Here is a 23541-nt window from a genome sequence, read left to right as displayed (position 1 = left end):
GGCGGCCTTCCCTCTTAGCCCCACCCAGTGTACCCCTGGTCCCAGTCTTCCAGGCTCGGCACCGCCCCCCGCTTGGGGGCGTGTCCAGGCCGGGGCTGGCCCGTCCGGCTCAGACCAGCGCCGGCTTTAAGCTGCCGTAGTTGAAGTTCTCGGTGCTGTAGGCTTGGGGCGCGCTGTAGATGCCTGACTCGGGTTTCCAGTGGGGGCCGCCCCAGGGCAGCTCCAGCGGGCAGAAACGGTCGAGCCGGCGGAGCGGGTACAGCGGGGGGCTGTTGTAGGATACTTGAGCCAGAGACAGCGCCCCGCGGTGCGGCACGGCTGGCATCACCGGGCGGGCGCGGGCCGTGCGGATTGTCGGCGGCCGGAGTGGCCGAGAGGAGCACGGACCGGGCGGCTGCTTCGGGCCGTGGCCCCGGGCCTCGGGCGTCTCCCCGAAGCTCCAGGAGGTCATCGAGTCCTTGCGAGGGTAGCCTGACAACTCCTTCCTGTCGGGGGTTGGGGTGGAGGCGCGATGGGGAGGGCACAGCTAGACAGATCCTCGAGGACACATCTGTAGGAGTCGGGGAGCCGTTAGGAAGCATGCGACTGGGGAGCCCCAGCCTGGATTCCTGGGTCCTCGAGGTATTTAAGGGCCTGGAATCTGGGACTTTTCGCATCCTCGGAAAAGAGTTACCTGGGGGACTCAGATACCAAAGGAGGCCCGCCCTAGACCCTCCGGGCCACGTCCCCAGATCCAGGACTCCTTCTTGGGCCGTTTGCAGGCTTCCTGAGAGTTGACAGTAAGTATACCAGGGCGCTAAAAAAGGTAGGGGCTGGGTCTGAACTTCTGATTATTGTGCGTGCAGGGGCTGGAGGCCGAGACTACTGAGTCAGAGACGGGGAGCCAACACCGGGGGGCTCGGCGTCCCACCAGCCTATGCGGGGGCTGTGCAGGGGGGCGGTGCCAAGGGAGGACCCAGGCTCACTTCGAATAGGCCTGGAAGTCCCGGGCCGAAGTGGTCAGATAGAGCTGATGGCGGTCCAGGATGCCCTGGTCAGAAATAGTGAAAGGCCGGCCAGCCAGCTCGGGGCTCTTCGTCCAGGGGATTAGAGCCTGAGGAGGATCGCGGGAGGAGGGGGGAGCAAGAAAGGTTTCATACCCTTTTTCATGCCCTGTGTCCCAGACGGAATTCCTCTTCCTTCGGCCTCACCTGCGCCTCTGAACCAGGCCGACACCCGCCCCCAGAATCAGGATCCTTCCTGGCCAGTTGCACGCCAGTGCACTTCAGCTTCGCTCTCCAAATCAGAACCCTTACTAGCCTCACCTCCAAAATCCAAATACTTTCTGCCCGTCGTCGGACACAAAGCCAAGCACCCAGTCACTAAAAAACCTTCCCTGCTCCTCCCCTAGATTCCAACCTTCTCGGTCCCGCCCCTGGAATTCAGCTGCGCCTCGGGCGACTATTACTCCTCACACCACCCTAACAGGGGCAGCCAGCCCCGCCTTCCGCCCCAGACCGGCCTCAGAATATTCAAGCTCCGCCCACACGTACATTAGGCTACCTAGCTCCGCCCGCAGCCTCAGAACCGCCTCCTAGGCCCGCCCCAGGATTTACTAGCTGTTCCCCCGGCCTCCGAGCTGGGATTTCAGGCTTCCAGTCCCCTCCTCCTCCTGGCTCCGCCTCAAAAGGCCTAAGCCCCTTCCCCGCTCTATGTAACCTCCAGATTCTGTCCCACTCTTTAGACCCCAGACTCAAAATTCCCTCAGACCTCGCCCCAGGGTCTCAAAGCTCTGCCAGCTCCTGCCACTGCGGTCTTCTCCGCTACCTGGGAAGGGCCCCCTCGGTTGTGGTCCGCAAGCTCCAGGGGCTGGGGCCCGATGAAGGAGGTGGCGCCCCGGTCCAGGCTGGGCCAGCCGGTGTACTGCGCCCTCGTCTCACTGCACTGGTGCTTTGTGATCAGAGGGAGGCGCCAGCCGCGGTGCCTGAGCTGCAAGAAGACGACGCGGGGACACAACATGAGGGCGCACGGGACTCCATGCGGTCCCCAGCCCCTGTCTCCCGCGGACCTGGGCATCCCAGAACCTTACTTTTTCCGCTACATCCTTGGTCCCCACAGTCCGCGTGCGGTCCGCGGGTTCTGGGGCCTTGGGCTGCGCGTAGGGCCCGCCGTGGGTCTTGGGCACGTGAGCCGAGGCCGAGGTTGTCTCCCAAATGCTGGTGACCTCGTCGAAAGCCCGAATATGCAAATCCTGCTTTGCGGCCGGGGGCAGGGGCTCCGCGACCGTGGACTGAGGAGAAGGTGCAGGACGTCAGCTAAAAGGACTCAGGAGTCTCGTCCGCAAGCCCTGATCTTTCCCAGTCAGTCCCCAGCCCTTTCCTCCCGCCAGTTCCAGGCATCCAGGTTCCCTGACCCCTCCTCTCTCAGACCCAGTCCCTGGAACCCTCCTCCTTCTGTCAGACAGGACTCTAAGCCCGGAATCCCCTCTTCTCTCAGCAGGTGTCTGGATCCCCAGGCCCCTCCTTCAGCCTGGGCCCCCAGTCTCCTCTTCGCTAAGAGCCTAGGGTCCTCTCACCTGCACAGTGGGCGGGGGAAAGGGCACGGGCGGGATACAGTGGCGGGCGACGCCGCTGCCGGTGAGATGCCAGCTGGGCTGGGAGCCAGGCACCTCGGTCCCAGAGATGGGGGACGGTGGGGGATCGCAGCGCCGAGCTAGGGTCCGACCCGCCATGGTCCCACCCCCGCCCCGTAGCCTAGCAGGAGCCGGCTTGTTGTTGCTGTTGCCCCGGGTGACAGAACCCTCCCACCCTAAACCCAGCCAATGAAGGGCCTGCAGGCGTGCAGACGGATGGAGTGAGAAAGACACCCAGGCAGGAGGGAGGAGGATTCTGAGAGAGGAGTACAGAGACCCCAAGAGAGGCACACAAACTCAGAGAAATGGGGGGTGGGGTGGGGACGGAGACGCAGAGGGAGAGGAGGGCAGAGAGTGCGGAGGAGAGCAATAGAAGTCCAGAGTTCAGGGAGTTTGAGACCCAGAGACCCAGAGAGGGGGCAGCAGAGAGAGGGGGACAGAGACCTGGGGCGGGGGGTGGTCAGAGACCCAAAAATAGAGGAACAGAGGGAGAGGAGGGCAGGGCTACCCAGCGCATCAGGGCATCCATGAGAAACATCCCCCTTTCCTATAGGGTCCCGGCCCTCTTGGCCACCTCCTCCCTCTGCCAGGACAGCCCACCTCGGCAGCAGAGGGCAGGGGTGAGGGGCTGGGTAACGATTTCCAGACTTCCCCAGGGCTCTCCCTCCCTCCCTGTGTGTGCTGAAGGACTCAGCATCAGCTTCGGCTTCTTCTGTCCTGCCTGCCTTTGATTTGGTTGAAAACTTCCACCTGGGTATGAGGGTGGGAGAAGAGGGAGGGACCCACGGGGAAATACTTAGCAGTAAAGAGGGGGGTGTGGAAAGAGCTTTGCTGAATGAGAAAAGAAACACACACAGGAACGGGTGAGACAGTGAGTGAGAAACAGGGACAGAAAGAGAGCTACTGACCCAGAGATGATGGGACAGGAATTTAGACAGACAGACAGCAAAGGAGGCAGCAGAAAAGAGAGCGGGAACCACAGACCCAGAACACAGAGATGTAGAAACAAGGGCAAAAGTGTGTGTCTGTGTTTGCATGAGGCTATGGAACGGTAATACATGAAGGGGTGTCCTGAGGGTGTGGGGTCTATCCCTGACTTCTCTTGTCACTTCCCCACTTTAAAGCCCTTTTGGTCAAAGCCTCTGCCTCCTCAGCCCCCATAATCTCATCCTACCAACCCATTCTTCAGACAGGGAAAACTGAGGCTGCCTTCTGCAGCCTGGCCCAGGGTCCCAGTGACCCCCTCATTCAGGCTCCTGGGGCCGCTTCTCCTGTTGGATTTTCCTGGCTCACTCTAGGCTGATCAGGGTCCAAATCACCCCTGATCCCAGCCAGGGGGCAGGCCAGTTGGTCAAAACCTCATGCTCTACTCAAGCTGGACAATGGTAAGGTCTATTTCTTTACTAGTATAGGGTAAAGGCTGGGACAGGGAAGAGGGGTAGAAATCTGATTCCAACTCCCCACCAAGGCCAAACTCTTAAGCATCCTGACCTCCTGTCATTCAACCTTGCTTGTGCTCCTGCTGTGATAGGTAGCTCACTACCTCAAAACAGAATATCTAAGCCAACACTTGCCCTATCTGACTAAGTAAGATTTCTCATTCGAACCCCAGCTCCCAACTAGTTGCCTACATGTTCCAGTTTGTATGCTCCCACACACACTTCTTGACATATCTCCTCCTTCTCACTCTCTCCAGGGTGGGCAAGGTGATGTCCACTGAGATCGCATGGTCAGCAGCTTAGAAGCTGAGGGCCTCCAATGGTCAAATCCACCAGAGCTGATCTGACAAGTTGTGTATTAGAGCTCATAAACAGTAGGCACTCAGAAAATATGGGCTATCATCATCATCATCATCATTATTAACCTCAAGTTCATCCAAGAGAACTCCTATTCATCCTTCAAAACCCCGTTTGGTTTCACCATCTGTCTTTCTTGCCCAGACTGAGCCCTCAAAATCAGAGAGCTGTGATTTTTGTGACCATTTGACGAGTTCCCAAACTGAGGCCTAGAGCAGCCAGGCCACCCCTGAGGTCTTTCAGCATGCAGCTCTCTTCTTCCTCTACCTGCCCAGTTCCCGGGCATGGGCCTCAGGCCCGGCCAGTCCGGCTGAGGAGCGTGCAGACACAGGCAGTGTCAATTCGAATCCATCGCCAGCCCACACGGCCCTGGGCATCGGTAGTCAATGCCCGCACGTAGGACTGCTTGGCCTTACACTCAGACACCCAGTGTCTCCGGTCCACACCCCGGCAGCCTCCTCCACCCCCACCGGGGCCACCTTCCCCAGCGCTTTCAGCCTTGCAGCGGGTTTCAAAGAAGTACTGGCGAAGGGGACTGCCGCCAGCCGCAGGCACCTCTCCCAGCACCTCCACCTCGCGCCCACGCAGGTCCACAGCAGTCCGGCGGTCTGTCACCCAGCCGCTGACTGCATCACACACAGCCAGCTCTCCGCGGCGACTCGCTGGTGCTGTCTCACTCACCCCCCGCCGACTGCGGTTGGCCGGGCTGCCAACTGGCTCCCCAAAGGCTCCAGCCTCCAGCAGGAAGAGCAGAGGGGGCCCAGCGGGGGTACCCCTGGACAGGGCTACTCGGGGGGACAAGAGGTCCCACTCGGGGACTGGAAATGGGGGCAGGGGTGAGGGTGAGGCGTGGGGCTCCATTGGGACACTGGGGAGGAGGAAAAGTAGGAGGATGGGGAGGGAGCCTGAGGGGTGGGGTGGCATCTCGCTGAGCACCTGAGGATAGAGAGAGGGAAGCTGGAATTAGAGAGAAGGATAATAACTTAGTGGGGGGGCTGATGGGAACTTCTGTGTGCCAGAACCACAGGGAGGTGGTTCTGGCACTTGTTCTAGAACTTTGGGGGACCCTATATTCTAGGACTTCGATAATGCCCAACTTCTAGATTCATCATAATTAGTCTACTATTATTGCTATTAATAGCCAACAAATGGGGAAATACAGGCTCAGAGAGATTAGTGACCTGCACCAGGTCACACAGCCAGCAAATGCCGGAAGTGGAACTTGAACCCTGTCCCAGCAACTCCACTCTGCCATCCTGCCTCTGCAACCCCAAGGAACCCTAAGCCCTGCAGCCTGGAGGAGGTTTGAGTTTCCAAAATTCTGAGAAAGGTCATGTTCTGGAATCCTAGGGAGACCCAAGTTCAGCTTAAATCTGCCACTGTGAAGGCAAGACACTTCCTCTCAGGTGGGGCTTCAGTTTCCCTGTCCATGAAATTGGCCCAGGGCTGGGAGTCACTGGCAGGGGTGTGCATATTGCGGTTTCTCTGGAACATTCTGGAAGCCTGTGGATTCTGGGACAGGATGGCCTGGAGAGGACTGAGAAGAAGTGGGTGGTTACCAGACCTGTCAGCACCTCCTCCACCTCCGAGCTCCGGGGTTGGGGGCCCCCAGGCTCCGGGGGGCCCCTGTGGGGGATGCAGGTGGCCCCCTCCTTCCTGACATCTCAGGAGAGGGAGGGGGCAACCACCTAGCGGAGGAAGGGAACAGGTAGGTTATAGAGGCAGGTGGAGGAGGGGGGCCTGAACACTCCCCTTCTCAAGTGTTCCTCTTAAAGTGTAAGGGACCAAGAGTCAAGGCTGCATCCCCCTGCTGGAGGCCCCTGCCCTGCCCAGGTGATGGCTCCTGGATGGAAAGCAGATGGGGGGAGGAGAGGGGAGGGGAGACGCTGAGGATGAAGGAGGCTGGAAAAGATTACATCCTTCTCAGCCCATTCACCTCTCAGACAGGGCGGGGGCAGGGCTGGCCTGGACACCTGGGTCCCTGAGCGCCCACACTTAAGAAGCCCCGGGTCCCCTAGGCTGCTTCCTGGAATGTTCTCTCCTCACAGGACAGGCCAGGGCCCGTCCAAGACTTCTATTGCACATACCTGTCGTGGCCGCCTGCCCTGGCTGAGAGATGGGGAAATGGGAAGGGGGAATTGTGAAGAGGGGCACATGTTGACCCAACCAGAACCCGGAGTGTAGGTTCCCAGCTGCCTCCTGCCTCAGATCTGGAGTCCTGGGCCCTAGCTGCCCCCTCCCTTAGGAGAACAGGCTCTCGCCCCCTCCTCACTCAGACCCAAGAGCCCCGGCCCCAGCTGCCTCCTCTTTCAGGAGCTCAGGTCCCCAGCTCCCTCCCTCAGATGAGGGAGTCCAGGCCGCCAAATTCCTCTTCCTTCAAACCCAGGAGTCCGGACCCCCAGTGCCCTCCTCCCTCAGACCCTGGAGTTTTGGAGTTCAAGCTCCTTCCCAGGTACTCAGATATACGGACTCCCCGGCCCCGCCTCCCCCAGAAGGTTTAGCCAGGGGGTCCGGACTCCTGAGACCCCGCTGGGAGTCACGGGCTGTCCCTCTGGGACACTGCCCTCCTGCCTCAGTTTCCTCCGCCAAGCCCCGCCCCCGCAGGCCCCGCCCCCGTCCCTCCCTTACCCGGGGGCAGGGCGACCCGGATACCGGAATCCCAGGGGAGGAGCGCGGAGACTCTTACCTGGGGCGAACGCCTCGGCTCCCCCGGCTGCCCCTGGCGCGGCGGCGGCTCCTCCTCCTGCTCGCTGGCTGCAGGGACGCCCGCTCGCCCGCCGGCTCCTCGCGGCACAAGCTCCCGAGGGCCCGGGTCGGGGACGGGGGCGGGGCGGCGCCCGACGGCGGAGGAGGGGCCGGGGGATCCCGCCTTCCACACGCGTGCCGAGACCTCGGAAGCCCGGCCTGGCTAGCTCAGCCCTCCGCCCGCCTCAGTCCCAGGAGGCCAGGCGCCAGCACCCCCACGTCCCTCCCTCAGACCCAGGAGGCCGGGTCCCCAGCCCCCTCCTCCCCCGGATCCAGGAGTCCAGGTCCCCCAGACCCCTCCTCCCGCAGACTCCGGAGTGTGGGCCCGCGCAGCTCCCTCCTCCTTCAGACTCAGGAGTCTGGACCCGCAGCCCCTTCTTTCTCAGCTCCAGCCCCCTCCTCCCTCCGACCCAGGAGTCTGGGCCTGAGATTCTTTTGCGTTCTTTTGCCAGTGAAGTGTCAATCCCCGGGCAGGTTCCCACCCTCTGCTCGCACCCCCAGCTCTCCCGGGAGCTCCAGGCCAGACATTAACCAGCTGGGCTGGGGAGTGATAAGGCCCGAGGCCCCGGGGAGACGCTGGGTGAAGGGGTCTCTCCCACATAAGTCCTCTGTGCTGGAATTTCCTGGGTGAGGACTGGGGAGAGGGTCTTGTCCTGAGTTCAGATAAGAGCAACTCAAGGTCTTCCAGGACCCGGAGATAGACAAAGATATGATTTGGCAACAGAATGACCTGCTTAGAAAAAGAAAGTGAATAGTGACAGATGAAGGGAGGTGGGGGAAAGGCACAAAAATGGAGAGGAAAAGGGGACAGACTCCCAGAGAGAGAGAGAAGACACAGATGCAGAGAGAGGGGACAGACATGCTGAGAAAAGGGGACAGAACCCCACAAGGGGGACAGAGACCCAGAGAAAGAGAGACCTTAAGACAGACGGAGATCAGACAGGAGTTGGAGTCCCGGGACAGACTTAATGCTTCACCCCTCCCCTGGAGCTATTTTCAGGAGGAAAGCCGACACCCGCCTTTGTGGAGGGCGGGGGGTCATCCCGTACCCCTCTCTCAGCCTAAATATAGCATGGCAAGGTGGCAGGAAGGGTGTCCCCGGATTAGGGTGTTCCCCTCACCTCTCCCCATCCGAGCCAAGGCCACGTAGAAGGCTGCTGCGGCTGTTGATTGGGGTGGAGGAGGGGGCGCTACCCAGTCTCTGAGTGTCCACTCAGGTCACTTCCCTGACCTCGCCATGCCTCCCATACACCTAAGCACCCAACGTGCCCCACCCCCTACCAGAGGAACTTTATGCAACTTGCAGTCTCTGATGGCGTAGTAGGGGTGAGTTTTCAAAGAGTAATGGGAAACAGTTTCCGTCTCCCCCTCTCTCCTTGGGTCTCTGTCCCCCTCTCTCTGTATCCCTCTCCTCTCTGTCTGGGTCCCTGTCCCTCTCTCTTCTCTGGATCTCTGGCCCCTCCTCTCTGGTCTCTTCCCCCTTCTATGGGTCTTTGTCCTCCCTCCTGTCTCTTACCCCCTCCCAGACCGCTGCCCTCTTCTCTCCTGCTCTCCCTCCTCCCCTTGGGTATCTCTGTCCTCTCTGCACGTGTCTCTTCCTCTTTGGGTCCCTGTGCTGGGCTCTGTGCCTGCCTCCCAGACTCTACCCTGTGTCTGCCACTCTGAGGGGGTCTGTCTGTCTCCGTTTCTTTTCCAAATGTGCCTTTCTCTCCATTTCGGAGAGAAGTGTTATATTATTTAAAGGTTACATTATTTTCAACCTTTATCAAACACTTCTCACAATCTGTACCTTCTTCTATCTCTCTGTGCAAAAAGGTGGTTGGATTAAATCAGGGGTTTCCAAACGGAATTTGTTAGCCACATTCTGAGTTGTCAAGAGAGACTCCTCAAACCAGTTCACACCCTCTGATGCATGACACTGGTGCGCCTAAGTAAGATTTCATTTGACCAAAAAAGAAAGGGGGGTGGTCTCCTAGCTGAAAATGACAACAACAACTCTCTGTAAACCACTGGATGGATTTTAATAAATTAATACAAGTACTTTGAAAGTTACCTGGCACATAGGCAGCCCTATATATGTTAGTGACATAACCATCCTCCTCTTCTTCCTCCTCCAAATGCCCTTTTAGTACTGAAAGACCTCTGACCTTGGGTAACCCCCTCCCCTCTGAGCCTTAGTTTCCTCATTTGTGAGAAATGAGGCTGTTAGACTCGGGGAGTCCTGTGCAGACCGGCAGGCTGATGGGGACATGTAGGGTCAAGCAGCAGGCCACAAGTCCAGCCCCCCATCCCTCCCCGGGGACAAGCCAGGCGACCTTGGGAAGCCACTCCCATGCTCTGAGACACTGCTTTCTCCCCAGGAAGATAGAGTGGGCCCTGCAGTTTGTCTGACACGCTTCTGGAGCTGCGGGAGGATAGGGTGGTGCGTCCTGATTTGGGATCCCTTTGTGATTCCATGGAATACACAGTGCATCTCTCTCAGGTTCAGGGGCACTGACTTTTTCTGCCTTTTTCTTTTTTGGTTCTCTTTCTCTGGGGTGCTCTGGTCTCTTTCCAGCTCTGGGTCTCTGTCCCTCTCCCTCTGGGTGCCTGATACCTGCCCCCTCTGGGTCTCTGTCTCCCCCTCTCTCTGGGTCTTTTTCCCCTCTTGGGGTTTCTTTCTCTTTCTTTCTCTGGGTCTCTATCCCCCCCCAGCTCTCTGTCCCCCTCCTTTGGGTTTCTATCCCCCCATCATGTCTGAACAGAGTACAGTTTCTCCCCCTTTCCCCTTCCCTTGTGGCTCTGATCTCCACGTCTGGAAGGAAAACTCCATGGGAAGACAGATAGAGAAGGGGTTTGAAGGGCAAAAAAAGCAGGCGTGGGGTAAATGGAAGCGGCGTCTACATCTTCCGAGTTCACCCAGAAGCCTTCTTCTGTGTGAACAACTGAATCTACAGATACAGAACCTAGCCCTGCCCCTTATAGGGATGACACTGGGCAAGCTAGTTCAGTTGGTCTCCTAGAGTCTACATACCGTATTCACTCCTTGACACATGATTCCTTCCCAGTGCTGTTATCCTTGGGTCCTGGCGCTACCACTAAATGCAAAACAAACCAGCATGGCCCTGTGGTGCTCATACATACAGTCCAGCTCAAGCCAACGTTCCTACAGGACTCAAGGACGCAACTTGATGTAACCCAAATCAAACAGTTGTATGACCCAACTGAACTGGTCCTACGAGGTTCACATGACTATACGACTCATTACGACTCGACTCATTGTAGCCCCGACAAACTTCTAGCCACATAACTCTACACAATTCAACACAACAGAACCCTGAAAGACTCCTATGCTCATACATTCCAACCCAACTTAACCTCACATGACCTAGAAAGCTCACATTCTATCACATGGCTCTTCGTATTTCTACATGACTCACAAGTTCACAGAACTTAAAATAACATGGCCCTAGAAGAATCACAAAGCCACGCGGTTTCCAGTGTCTCAACCCACCTCGACGGCACCATGCATGAACACACAATCAGTCCCAACAGTGCAGTGGGTGACCACCTTACTTGATCCAACATGGCCCTAGGGGACTCAGAAAACCACAGAATCCTGCATAATGCAGTTGGACAAGACTCACCTACACTCGTAACCTAACCTGACCCAACATGGAACTAAGAAACTCACAAAATTACGTGACAAAACCTATCTCAATACTACCCCAAGCTTTACACAACCCAATGCAACACAAACCGATGGAGGCCACCCCTCAAATCAGCATAACCCATTGCCGTTCACTGTCACCTAAGGAGGTACCCACAGGAGCTACCAATCCACAACTCAAGACCCAATAAGACTTAGTGTTCCCCAACTCATTACCCCTTAACTTAGTTCTTCCTAAACCCAACACCCTCCCCCCAACTTTCCTCCCTCCCTCCCTCCCTCCCTCCCTCCCTCCAAGGAAATGTGAGGTCCTGCAGACCTCAACTGTCCCTCACACTTCAGTGACCATGTGTTTCCCAGGGGGAGCCCAGAGGAGTGGGGCTGCGAGCTCAGGAACATCTCGATCCACAAACCCCCCATTGACCTTGCCCTCCAGTGGGCAACAGGGCTGCGTGTCCACGTGGCTGTACATCCCGGCCTCTTCGTTGTCTGTCTCCCGGTGGTAAAAGTAGCTGAAGTTGGAGACAATGACCGGCACAGGTAGGGAAATGGTCAGCACGCCGGCGATGGCGCACAGAGAGCCCACTATCTTGCCGCCCACAGTGACGGGTGCCATGTCTCCATAGCCAACTGTGGTCATGGTGACCACCGCCCACCAGAAGGACTCAGGGATGCTGGTGAAATGGGATTCTGCCCGGTCGGCCTCAGCAAAGTAGACCGCGCTGGAGAAGAGGACCACACCAATGAAAAGGAAGAAGATGAGGAGGCCCAGCTCTCGCATGGAGGCTCTGAAGGTCTGGCCCAAGATCTGCAGGCCCTTTGAGTGCCGGGACAGCTTGAAGATGCGGAAGACGCGTACCAGTCGGATGACTCGCAGGGTGGCCAGTGACATGGCTGGCTGGCCCACCCCCCGCTGCCGGGCCAGCTCAGCGCCCAGCGCCACAAAGTACGGCAGGATGGCCACGAAATCGATGAGGTTCATCACGTTCTTGAAGAAGGCTGTCTTGCTTGGGCAGGCCGCCAGGCGCACCAGCAGCTCGAAGGAGAACCAACAGATGCACAGCGTCTCCACCACAAAGAACGGGTCATCGAAGGGCGAGCGAGGTGGGGGTCCAGGCATTGGGCTGGAGCCGTTCAGCCGAGCCGGAAACTGCAGAGAGGAAGGGGTTCAGGGAGGACCATGCCGGGGCTGGTACACACTGGCATGGCCATATTTCCTGTTTAAATATGCAACTACTTCTTTACAAATTGGTCAACAGCTGCTGCCCCCAGAACCCCCCCGGTGACCTAGCTGTAGGGCACTCCTTCTCGGGACCCCCAGGGAAGGCTGACTTTAGGGTCCCTGATCCTTCATTGGCAGGGCCTCCGGAGATAATGCTTGAGTAGGGCTCAATCTCTTCCCTCCCAAAATCCCGCCCCCAGAGTTGAATTTCCAGATGGGGAGGGTCCCCATCCTAGCCCCACTCCCTTGTGCCCTGCCCTCCCCAAACCCAGCCTGGACCATAATGGTTAGACCTTATCTTTATGCCAGAAGCCGGGCCCCTCCCCTCACGGCCCTCAGCTCAACTTTCTTTATGATGGATTCCTTTTGCCCCACCCCTCGAGCTGCAGCTCCCTCGACGGCTTTCTTCAGGTCCCAGATCTCACTACCTCCAGCCCATCCTTCCCATGGGTTACTGCCAGCCGTATAGACCCCCGATTTTTCAGTCTCTCCTTATCCCTCAGTTTTGATTTCTTAATACACCCGTCCTCCTGTGCTCCTGCCCTCCAGAAGCCGGGTTTCTCACCTACCTCAGCGCACGCCTTCTGAAAAGGCAGGTCCTCCTATTTAGATCCTCAGGCCCCGCCCCATTAAGCTACACCTTTCCCGCCCCCAGCCCAGGATTTCATGTAGAGTCCCCCGGTCTGGCGCCGTCCCTGGCTTGCCCACCTCTCACAGGCCTTTGCCCACCTTTTGACTGGTCAGGTCTTCCAACCAGGCCCCCAATGCCTTGCCCATCCACAGCCAGGCCCCACCTTCCTGAGAGGCCCCACCTCCCATTGCCCCTTACCCCACTTTATGATTAGCCAGGACCCCGTGGACCTCGTCCAGCTCCTCCCAAACCCCGCCTCTCCACACGCAGGCCCCGCCCCCTCACCGGGCCAGCGGCAGCCACCGCGGCGAGCCCCGAGTTGTCGCGGTCGTCGCGGAAGTCGGGCAGCGTCTCGAGGCAGAAGACGACGATGGAGACGAGGATGACGAGCACTGAGACAACGGCGAGCACGCGCGCGGCCTGCGAGCTCTCGGGGAACTCGAAGAGCAGCCAGAGCTGGCGCGCGAAGGCGCGGCGGGGCAGGGGGCGCTCCGATGGCAAGGGGCAGCCCTCATCCTCGCGCAGGCGCGCTAGCGCCGCGGCGCCCAGCCCATAGAAGGCCACCTCCTCCAGGAAGACGTCGAGCGGCACGTGCGCCGGCCGGCGCAGGCGCCCGCCCGACTGGTAGTAATAGAGCACCGCGTCGAAGCTGGGCCGGTGCCGGTCGAAGAAGTACTCGCGGCGCGCGCCGTCGTAGAAACGGCTGCGGCGCACCGGGTCCCCGAGCAGCGTGTCCGGAAAGCGGCCCAGCGTGCGCGCCCGGGTCTCGAAGCGCAGCCCAGCCACGTTGAGCACCACTCGCTCGCAGCAGGCGCACGGCGGCGGGCACCCGGGTTCCATGGCGCGCGCAGCCCCGGCGACCCGCGGACGGACGTGTGGCCCCGACGCCCGACCCGGCCCGGACCCGCCTCGGCCGCCGCCGCCGCCGCCGCCGCCGCCGCCCCAGCCTGGTGTCCGGTGTCCACGCGTAAAAATAGCCCGGCCGTGCGGCCAGGACGCGGGGGAGGGGGCGCCGTGACCCCGGCGGGGCAGAGGGCGGCCGGGCGCCCTCTGCCGGGGCGCCCGCCCTTTACCCCCAGGCGACACGGCGCTGCGCTTTCTCCGGGTCCACCTGGCCTTCGGGGTTCCTTTCCCCCTGTCTCTCCATCGCCTGAGATCTCTGTCCTGCGTCTCTCCGGGTTTCGTGTATGTCTCTCGTCTATGTTTTTATCAGTATCTGAGCCGCTCTGTTGGAGTCACAAATTTCCATCTCTTTGTCTCTCTCTCTCGTTCTTTTGTATGTCTCTGTGTCTCGCTATGTCTTCACTTTGGGTCTCTCTGTATGTCTGATCTCGGGGTTATATCTCTGAGTATTTCTATGGGTCATTTATCTCTGAGCTTTGCCGTTCTAGGGTCATCTGTGTCCGGGGATTCCCGTCAGTCTCTGTGTCTCGGTCTCTCCGAATCTCCATCTTCCTTTTGATTCTTGTATCTCTATCTCTGTTTATTTCTTGTCTTTCTTGGTCTCTGCCTTTCCCCTCTGTCTGGGTCTCTCTGCTTCTTGTCTCTCTGGGTCTCTTCTCTCTCATTACCTCTCAGCCCACTGTGTCTCTGTCCCTGGGATTCTCTGGGTCTCCCCTTTGGGTATCTTTCTTTGCCTGTTTCTCTGAATTACTGCAAGTCTCTGTCTCAGGGCCTTTGGAGGACCGAGCCTCTCCCGAGTCATATGTCTGAATCTCTCTCTGACATTCACCCTAGGTTGTCTCTGCCATTGTCCTGGTGGTTTTCCCATCCTGGGGATGCTCCAGCAGCTCTAAACCCTGAGCATGTGACCCCCCACACGGGGTGCCCTCGCTCGGGTTGCCCCTACCCCCACCCCCCGGGTCTCCACCTGGATTCTCTGCCAGACTCTCTTAGATACAGCAAGGCCTGAGCTGCAGCCCTGAATAGTGCAAAAGGAGGCCAGGCCTGCCAGGAACAGGTCAGGGGTGGGCTGGGGAAATGCCGCAGGGTCACTCGAAGGGACCAAAGGACAGACAGACGATGGCCTTCCAGCCACCGGTGTCCTATGACACGGGGTAAAAATAGCCCCATCCGATGTGCTTGGCGGGAAGTCGTGGGGATTGGACACCCGGACTCCAGGGAATGAGGCCCCGGGCGCCCTCTGCTGGGGGAGTAGAGAGAGACACTAGAGGTTTTAACCCCCTAGGAATTCTGGCATTCTTTCTCTTCCTGTCTACAGTTTCTTTCTGGGATGCTATGTCACCATCTATCTGGATTTCCCTCTCTCTGTGTCGATGTCACTTTCTTTCATGGTATTTGGCCCTACCCGTGTCTGGGTCTCTGTCTCCCCATCTCTCTGGCCTTTTCCCGTCTTTCTGGTCTCCTCTTTTTTTTCTCATTCTCAGCGCCCACAGAGATCCCTCTTTGTGGGTTTCTGAATGCTCTGTGTGCACCGATCTCTCCTCCTCCCTGCAGCCCTATCTCTTAACACCCTCCTACCACTGAGCCTGGAGGTGGGCGCTCCTTCTCGCCACTTCCAGACAATTCTCCCTCCCTCAGCTCCTTTGAAGCTCAAGTTATCCATGGACACCTCTTCCCAGCCTTCCTTAAAGAACTCATTCCTTTCCCTTCTGCCCACTCCCACTCTTTCATGGAAGATTTTCAATCCTGGCTCTATATCCATCACTCTAAAATGACTGTCATAATTCTTAATAATTTCAATATCCCCATATAGATGATTCTGCTAAAACCTGGCCTGTACCTGGTTGTCTTTTCCAAAAAGGACCATATTTTTTGTCCGAACCATGTCACACCCTATCTTGTGGAGTCCATTCTCCAGCTTTTGGTGAGACCCTCAACTAACAGACCACCTTGGAAGGGATGCAGTGTGATTTCCGAGGTTGCATCATAAAAGGCAACGTTCCACCCCACTCTTTTCCTTGGGACACTTGTGCAGGCTAGATGCCAAGGCCCATGTGGAGAGGACCCTAGGCTACTAGACTCACAGTTGATCCCCAGCACCAGCCTGCAGCCACGTGAGTGAGCCATCTTAGAAGCACATCCTCCTGCCCCAGCCAGGCTACCCCCTGGAGGAGGGATAAGCCTTCTCCCCGAGGCCCTGCCCAGCTTGCAGACTTGTGAGTGAGATAAATGATCTTTATTGTTTTCAGTCATACAGTCTTTGGGTGGTTTGTTAACACACACCATGATACTAGATAATCCACACGTGGCCTCTTGGTACTCTGAGCCCATCATTTCTATCCATCTTGCCCTCTGATCTACCCCAGCCCCCTTCCTTCCTTCCTTCCTTCCTTTTTTACAGTTTTATTGAGCTACAATTCACATACCATACAATTCTCTCGTTTAAAGTATAGACATGGGACTTCCCTGGTGGTGCGTGCAGTGGTTAAGAATCCACCTGCCGGGCTTCCCTGGTGGCGCAGTGGTTGAGAGTCCGCCTGCCGATGCAGGGGACACGGGTTCGCGCCCCGGTCCGGGAGGATCCCACATGCCGCGGAGCGGCTGGGCCCGTGAGCCATGGCCGCTGAGCCTGCGCGTCCGGAGCCTGTGCTCCGCAACGGGAGAGGCCACAGCAGTGAGAGGCCCGCGTACAGCAAAAAAAAAAAAAAAAAAAAGATAGCACAGAGAATTCATGATATCCTTCACCCAGTTTCCCCTAATGTTAGCGTCTTCATTGCCAAGGTTCATTTGTTACAACGGAGAAATTGACACTGGTACAATTCTGTTGACTAAATGACGTTGCCATTGCCTCCATTTCCCCACGAATTTCCTTTCTGTCTTCTAGGATCCAGCCCAGGGTACCACGTTGCATTTAGCTGTCATGTCCCCTTAGTCCCCTGAAATTCTGCAATCGTTTCTTACTTTTTCCTTGTCTTTAATGACCTCAACACTTTTGAAGAATACTGGTCAATTACTTTGCAGACTGTCCCTCAATTTGCATTTATCTGGTGTCTTGTCTTGGTAAGATTGAGATTATAGTTTTTTGCAGGGAGGGAGGATGCCACACAGTTGAAGTTCCCTTCTCATCACATCATACTGGGGGCACATGATGTTGCTATATCTTATCACCGGTGACATTAATTTTGATCACTTGGTTAGGCTAGTGTCTGCTGGGTTTTTCCATTATAAATTTATTATTTTTTCCCTTTGTCATTAATGAATTAATTTGGGGAAGCCAGTTTTTTTGTTTGGTCGAGTTTATTGAGATTTAATTCTCATACAATAAAATTGACCCTTTACAGTGTACACTTCTATGAATTTTGGCAAACAGATAGTTATGTAACTGCCACTATAGTAAAAATATAGAACCTTCCATCCCTTCCCCCAAGTTCCCTCCTTCCCTTTGTAGTCAGCTTCCCCCACTTCCAGCTCTTGGAAACAACTGCTCTGTTTTCTCTCCCTCTGTTCTTGTAGTTTTGCCTTTTCCAGGATGTCAAATAAAGTTGACCCTTGAGCAACGCTTCAGGTCGGATAGGGGTGCTGACTGTCCACGCAGTCGAAAAATCTGAGTACTGTGGTTCCTCCATATCCACGCTTCTGCATCCAGAAATTCAACCAACCGGATCGTTTAGCGCTGCAGTATTGACTACTGGAAAAAAATCCACGTATAAGCGGACCTGCGCGGTTCAAACCGTGTTGTTCAAGGGTCAAGTGTAAATGAAATCATAGGGTATGTAGCCTTTTCAATATGGCTTCTTACACTTAGCATAATGCATGGAAGATTCATTCCTGTTGTGTGTATCAGTGGCTCTTTCCTTTACGTTTTTTTAAAAATTCATTCATTCATTCATTTTTTTTGTCTGCTTTGGGTCTTCGTTGCCGTGCGCGGGCTTTCTCTAGCTGTGAAGAGCGGGGTCTACTCTCCGTTGCGGTGCGCAGGCTTCTCATTGCAGTGGCTTCTCTCGTTGCCGAGCGCGGCCTCTAGGTGTGCAGGCTCAGTAGTTGTGGCGCACGGACTCTAGAGCGCAGGCTCAGTAGTTGTGGCGCACGGGCTTAGTTGTTCTGCAGTATGTGGAATCTTCCCGGACCAGGGCTTGAACCCGTGTCCCCTGCACTGGCAGGCGGATTCTTAACCACTGTGCCACCAGGGAAGTCCCTACGTGTTATTTTTTATGGAAGTAGAGTTGACTCTTTTTCCTTCTTAACATTCAGTACTATTCCAAGGCATGTGTGCCCATGTGTTTATCCATTCCCTATATGAAGGACGTTTGAGTTTCATTTAGTTTTTGGCAATTATGGAGAAAGCTGCTATAAAAATCATGTACATGTTTTTGTGTGAACATAAGTTTTCAGGTCTCCTAAATAAGTAGCTAAGAGTGAGCTTGCTGGGTTACACGATAAGTATATGCTTAATTTTTTTTTTTTTTTTTTGCCATCAGCAGACAATTCTGCTATAAGACCTTCTATCTTAACATCTTTTCTATCCTAAAAAAAAAAAAAAAAAAAAGGAATTCCCTGGCGGTCCAGTGGTTAGGACTCCGCGCTTCCAATGCAGGGGGCATGGGTTCGATCCCTGGTCAGGGAACTAAGATCCCACAAGCCGTGTGGCGTGGCCAAAAAAACCCAAACAGCCAAAACCCAACCTTCCTTGACTCCACTTCCCTCTCCTGCTATTATCACCTCTCTCTGCTCCCTTTGTAGCAAAACTTCTCTAAAGATTTTTCCCTACCTGAGGTCTCTGCTTCATCTCCCATTGTTCAGTCAAGGTCATCTATGGTAGCCAAACCTCAGTCCTTATGTTTCTGCATTTCTCAGCAGCATTAGACACTCTGAACACTGCCTCTTCTTCCTCCTTTTCTTTTCCTGTGTTCTTTTTTTAAAAAATTTTTATTGGAGTATAGTTGATTTACAATGTGTTAGTTTCAGGTATACAGCTTAGTGATTCAGTTATACATACACATATATTCATTCTTTTTCAGATTCTTTCCCCATATAGTTTATTACAGAATATTGAGTAGAGTCCCCTGTGCTATACAGTGGGTCCTTGTTGGTTATCTATTTTATATATAGTAGTGTGTGTATGTTAATCCCAAGCTCCTAATTTATCCCTCCCCCCCGTGTTTCCCTTTTGGTAACCATAAATTTGTTTTCGAAATCTGTGAGTCTGTTTTTGTTTTGTAAGTAAGTTCATTTGTATAATTTTTTTTAAAAAAAATCTAAAAATTAGATTCCGCATATGAGTGATATCATATGATATTTGTCTTTCTCTGTCTGACTTGCTTCACTTAGCATTGATAATCTCTAGGTCTATCCTCCTCCTTCTTTCTTTTTTTTATTGAATGAAAGATTCTTTAAACTCTATAGTGCTTTACAATTTTCAAAAGTTTCACACAAGTGATTTCATATAGTTCCATAATAACCCTTTTTTCCCCCCTACCCCTATCATGCCCCTGCCCCCTTCCCTCTCCCCACTGGTAGCCAGTAGTTTGTTCTCTATATCTGTGAATCTGCTTCTTTTTTATTATATTCGCTAGTTTGTTGTATTTTTCAGACTCCACATATAAGTGGTATCATACAGTATTTGTCTTTGCCTGACTAATTTCACTTAGCATAATGCCCTCCAAGTTCATCCAGGTTGCAGCAAATGGCAAAATTTCATTCCTTTTTATGGCTGAGTAGTATTCTGTTGTATATATACACCACATCTTCTTTATCCATTTATCTGCTGATGGACACGTAGATTGCTTCCATGTCTTGACACTGCCTCCTTCTTTGTTTTACTTTTTATTTTTTTTATTTAATGATTTTTTTTGGCTACGTTGGGTCTTCGTTGCAGTGCGTGGGTTTCTTATTGCTGTGGCTTCTCTTGTTGTGGAGCACTGGCTCTAGGCGCGTGTGCTTCAGTAGTTGCAGCACGCGGGCTCAGTAGTTGTGGTTCACGGGCCCCAAAGCGCAGGCTCAGTATTTGTGGCTCACGGGCTTAGTTGCTCCGCGGCATGTGAGCTCTTCCAGGACCAGGGATTGAACCCATGTCCCCTGCATCGGCAGGCGGATTCTTAACCACTGCACCACCAGGGAAGCCCAACACTGCCTCCTTCTTGAAGCACTTTCCTTCTTGGCTTCCTGGACACCCAGCTCTCCTGGTTTTTCTCCTACATTTGTGATCACTCCTACTCAGTCTCCTTTGCTGGGTCTTCTTGCTTTATCTGAATTCTGATGGAGGACCTTGGGACTTGGTCCTCAGATGTCTTTCCTTCTCCATCTTCTCTCCTCTCCTAACTGAGTTCATTCAGTCACATGGCTTCAAATACTACGTCTACTCCAATGACTCCCAAATCTAGGTTTCCAGGCCCAAACTCTTCCGTGATTGCCATATCTTCCAACTTTCAACTCCACAGCTCCACGTGAGTGTCAAACAGACATCTTTGACGCGTCCAAACCCAGAAGTCCTCCTCAACAATCCCACTCTTCCCCATGTCTTCCCTCTGTAAATCAGTGGCACCACCAGTTACCCAGCTGCTTAGTCTACAAATCTGGGAGTGAGGATTATTATTATTTTTTATTTAGGTATAGTTGACTTACAATCTTGTGTTAGTTTCAGTGTACAGCAAAGTGATTCAGTTATACATGTATACGTATATAGAGAGATTCTTTTTCAGATTCTTTTTCCTTACAAGTTATTACAAAATATTGAGTATACTTCCCTGTGCTATACAGTAGGTCCTTGTTGGTTATCTATTTTATACATAGTAGTGTGTATATGTTAATCCCAACTCCTAATTTAACCCTCCCCCCCTTTCCCCTTCGGTAACTGTACATTTGTTTTCTATATCTGTGGGTCTATTCCTGCTTTGTAAATAGGTTCATTTGTATCATTTTTTTTTAGATTCCACCTATAAGTGATATCATATGATATTTGTCTTTCTCTGTCTGGCTTACTTCGCTTAGTATGAAAATCTAACCCTTTATTATTATTAAGGGAAGATTAGCTTCATTAAAATTTTTTCTTTAAACTTGTAATTTTTAAATCGTTTCAGACTTACAGAAAAGGTGCAAAGAATAGTACAGAGTTCCCATATATCCTTCACCCAGTTTTCACCAACGTCAACTTACATAACCATAGTACAATTATTTGTCAGGAAATTAACAGGGGTATAATACCATTAACCAATGGTACAGACCTCATTTGAATCTCAACAATTTTCCACTCATGTTCTTTTTCCGGTTTAGAATCTAATCCAGGATCCCACGTGGCATTTAGCTGTCTCCTTAATTTCCTCTAGGAATTATTTTTAACGTTCCTCTTTTCCATATACTCTAATTCCACTTCTATAGTAACTGAGTGAGATCTACCTTCACAATAGATCCTGAATCTTGCCACTCCTTTCCACCTCACTGTTACTGTAACGGGGCAGGACCCTATGGGGTCTTCCCAGAACAGACCCCCTCTCCAAGTCCTCCGCCTGCCTTCTGTCTGTAAAAAACTTTAGCCAAAGAATAAATTTCATCAGAAAAATGAAAAAAATGCAGAAGCAAAGAAAAGCAGTCAAACAGGACAAAATAATAATTGTTTAGTCATTAAACAAAGTTAAGGACCTTTCGTTCCTCCTCAAGGGCTCTTGATAATATTCTGAGTCATCTCCTTTGAGATGTTTTGCAGATACCAAAACCCCCACCAGGTGGAAGAAGTTAACTACATGATAACCAGACTGTAGCCATGACATAAGCTGCTTCATCTTCCACAATTCCGAGAACTGGCCTCAAAGAAATGGGAACAAACTGACTCTGGAACTGAAGATTAACTGTACTTAAAACATTCAAGATGATGCTGATCAGACCACTGCATGACCAATTTCAAGATAATTGTCAAAGCTGACTGTGGTGTTCTGCATGTAACCCCCTCCCTTTGCCTATACATCCCTGAAACTCCCCTTTAAAAGCTCTTGTGGGGCTTCCCTGGTGGCGTAGTGGTAAAGAATCTGCCTGCCAATGCAGGGGACACGGGTTCGAGCTCTGGTCCAGGAAGATCCCACATGCCGTGGAGCAACTAACCCCGTGCGCCACAACTACTGAGCCTGCGAGCCACAACTACTGAAGCCCGCATGCCTAGAGCCCGTGCTCCACAACAAGAGAAGCCACCACAATGAGAAGCCTATGCACCACAATGAAGAGTAGCCCCCACTCTCCACAATTAAAGAAAGCCCATACACAGCAATGAAGAACCAACGCAGCCAAAAATAAATTAATTAATTAAAAAAAAAAAAGCTCTTGTGGGACTACCCTTGTGGTCCAGTGGTTAAGGCTCTGCTCTTCCACTGCAGGGGGCATGGGTTTGATCCCCGGTCGGGAAACTAAGATCTTGTATGCCATGCGGTGCAGCTAAAATAAATTGTGCCCTGATAGGCAGTGGTGAGTTGGTTCTTTGGGACATGAGTCCACCTTCTCCCCAGGTTTCTGGCCTCCTGAATAAAGCAACCTTTCCTTTCCTACTGACACTTGTCCCTGGAGTATTGACTTTCCAGCAGCGAGTAGCTGAACCTGAGTTTGGTAACACTACCATCTTAATCCAAGCCACCATCTCTTCCCTGGGAATTGTAGCCTCCTAAGCATCTGCCTGCTCCCCTTCAGCGTCTTTTCTTCAATTTTTCTGTCCACAACCATTGATGTGATCTTTTAAGAATGCAAATTATGTTCTGTCCGTCTCCTGATCAAAACCCTTTAGTGACTTCCTATTTCTTTTCAAAAAAAATCTGCCCTCTCCCCCATGTAACACTTTATTCAGACAAAGATCAGCAATGGCTGCTACAACCATGAGGTGAGAGATGAGGTGGTCGGGGAACAGTGGCAAAATCTCTCTGCTTAGATTACCAAGGAGAAAATGTACTTTTTCAAGGAGAGATCTATCAGTTAGCCCCTTCATCAGGTGGTCAAAGTCAGCATCATAATAGTGGGGCTATCTGACATTATTGCACCTCCAGAGGTGATGCAATATGAAGTCCGCAGTATCACCAGGGAAACAGTCTTGCCAAAAATGCTCAACGTTAGTCTATTCAAACCTCAGACTCAATTTCCATTTTATAGGCAAAACAGAGGTTGTGGAACACACTAAACACCATGAGGAAACAATCAGACAAATCCAGAATGTGGGACATTCTACTGGAAACTGGTCTGAACTCTGGGGAAAAACCAACAACATATGGGAAAAAAAGTGTATGTGGGTGTGCATGTGTATGTGTGTCTGTATTCTATATTAAAAGAGAATAAAGAGACATGACAACCAAATACAATGCATGAAACTTGACTGGCTCCTGGTTCAGATTAAAACAAAATACTAGTGGGTCAATTGGGAAAATCTGAATAGGGACTGGATAAACTTTCTAAGAGGTGAAACTAGTTCTGTGGTTATGTAGAAGAATGCCTTTTTCTTAGGAGATGCATGGTGAAGTATTTAGAGGTGCAGTGCCGCAGCAATTTACTTTCCAGTGGTACAGAAAAAAAAAAGAAAACATTATTAAGGCAGGTTTAGCTTTATTTTCTTTAGACTTTTTATTTTGAAATAATTTTAGAATTATGGAAAAGCTCAAAAAAATAGTTCAGAGAGTTCTCATATACATACATAAAGCAAATATGTCAAAATATTTTAAACATATTAGTCATTTAAATGTTGTAATAATTTCTGTATTATTAAACAGCCAATTGCATCTATCAAAAAAACTTAAAATATTTACTTCTTACAGGTCTACAGGGTCCTAAATAACATGGTCACCAGTCCTCTGCTCTCTTGGCCAACCACCTGGGATTCCTGCCATCCTTCCTAAGTCAGGGCCTTTGCACTTGCTGTTAATCCCGCCCCGATCTCCTTTCCATCGGGCCTTTGTTCAAATGTCACCTCTTCAGAAGAGCCTTCCATTATCATCCTTTCTAAAATAGCTCCTCTTTCACTGC

At 53.0% G+C, this 23541-nt stretch overlaps 2 protein-coding genes across 6 annotated transcripts; both read right to left on the bottom strand.

Moving 5' to 3' along the window:
- Positions 1–2: 2 nt before the first annotated feature.
- On the bottom strand, positions 3–514 carry SAXO3 (stabilizer of axonemal microtubules 3; the record flags this gene model as incomplete). Its single annotated transcript, XM_055079267.1, has 1 exon — positions 3–514. A coding segment is annotated over one exon (405 nt), but the record flags the coding sequence as incomplete, so codon positions are not given.
- Positions 447–13546, bottom strand: LOC102978016 (potassium voltage-gated channel subfamily A member 7). Of its 5 annotated transcripts, none has more exons than XM_028477903.2 (6): positions 12940–13546; positions 11226–11951; positions 5089–5343; positions 2069–2269; positions 1807–1968; positions 447–550 (listed from the first exon to the last, which is right to left on the bottom strand). In XM_028477903.2, exons 1-6 carry the CDS (start codon positions 13492–13494, stop codon positions 527–529), a joined length of 1923 nt encoding a protein of 640 aa, XP_028333704.1. In that variant the 5' UTR covers positions 13495–13546; the 3' UTR covers positions 447–526. The 5 variants fall into 5 exon arrangements, 4 of the variants coding, with proteins under 4 accessions (XP_028333704.1, XP_054934983.1, XP_028333703.1 ...); XM_055079008.1 differs by having other exon boundaries at positions 479–1093; XR_003676531.1 differs by having other exon boundaries at positions 485–550; positions 1140–1968.
- Between the last annotated feature and the right edge of the window lie 9995 nt (positions 13547–23541).

This window comes from Physeter macrocephalus, chromosome 17, assembly GCF_002837175.3.
Source record: "Physeter macrocephalus isolate SW-GA chromosome 17, ASM283717v5, whole genome shotgun sequence".
In the NCBI taxonomy this organism is placed as follows: Eukaryota; Metazoa; Chordata; class Mammalia; order Artiodactyla; family Physeteridae; genus Physeter; species Physeter macrocephalus.
Note: the sequence above shows the minus strand (reverse complement) of the source record. Positions and strands in the feature narration are given on the sequence as shown.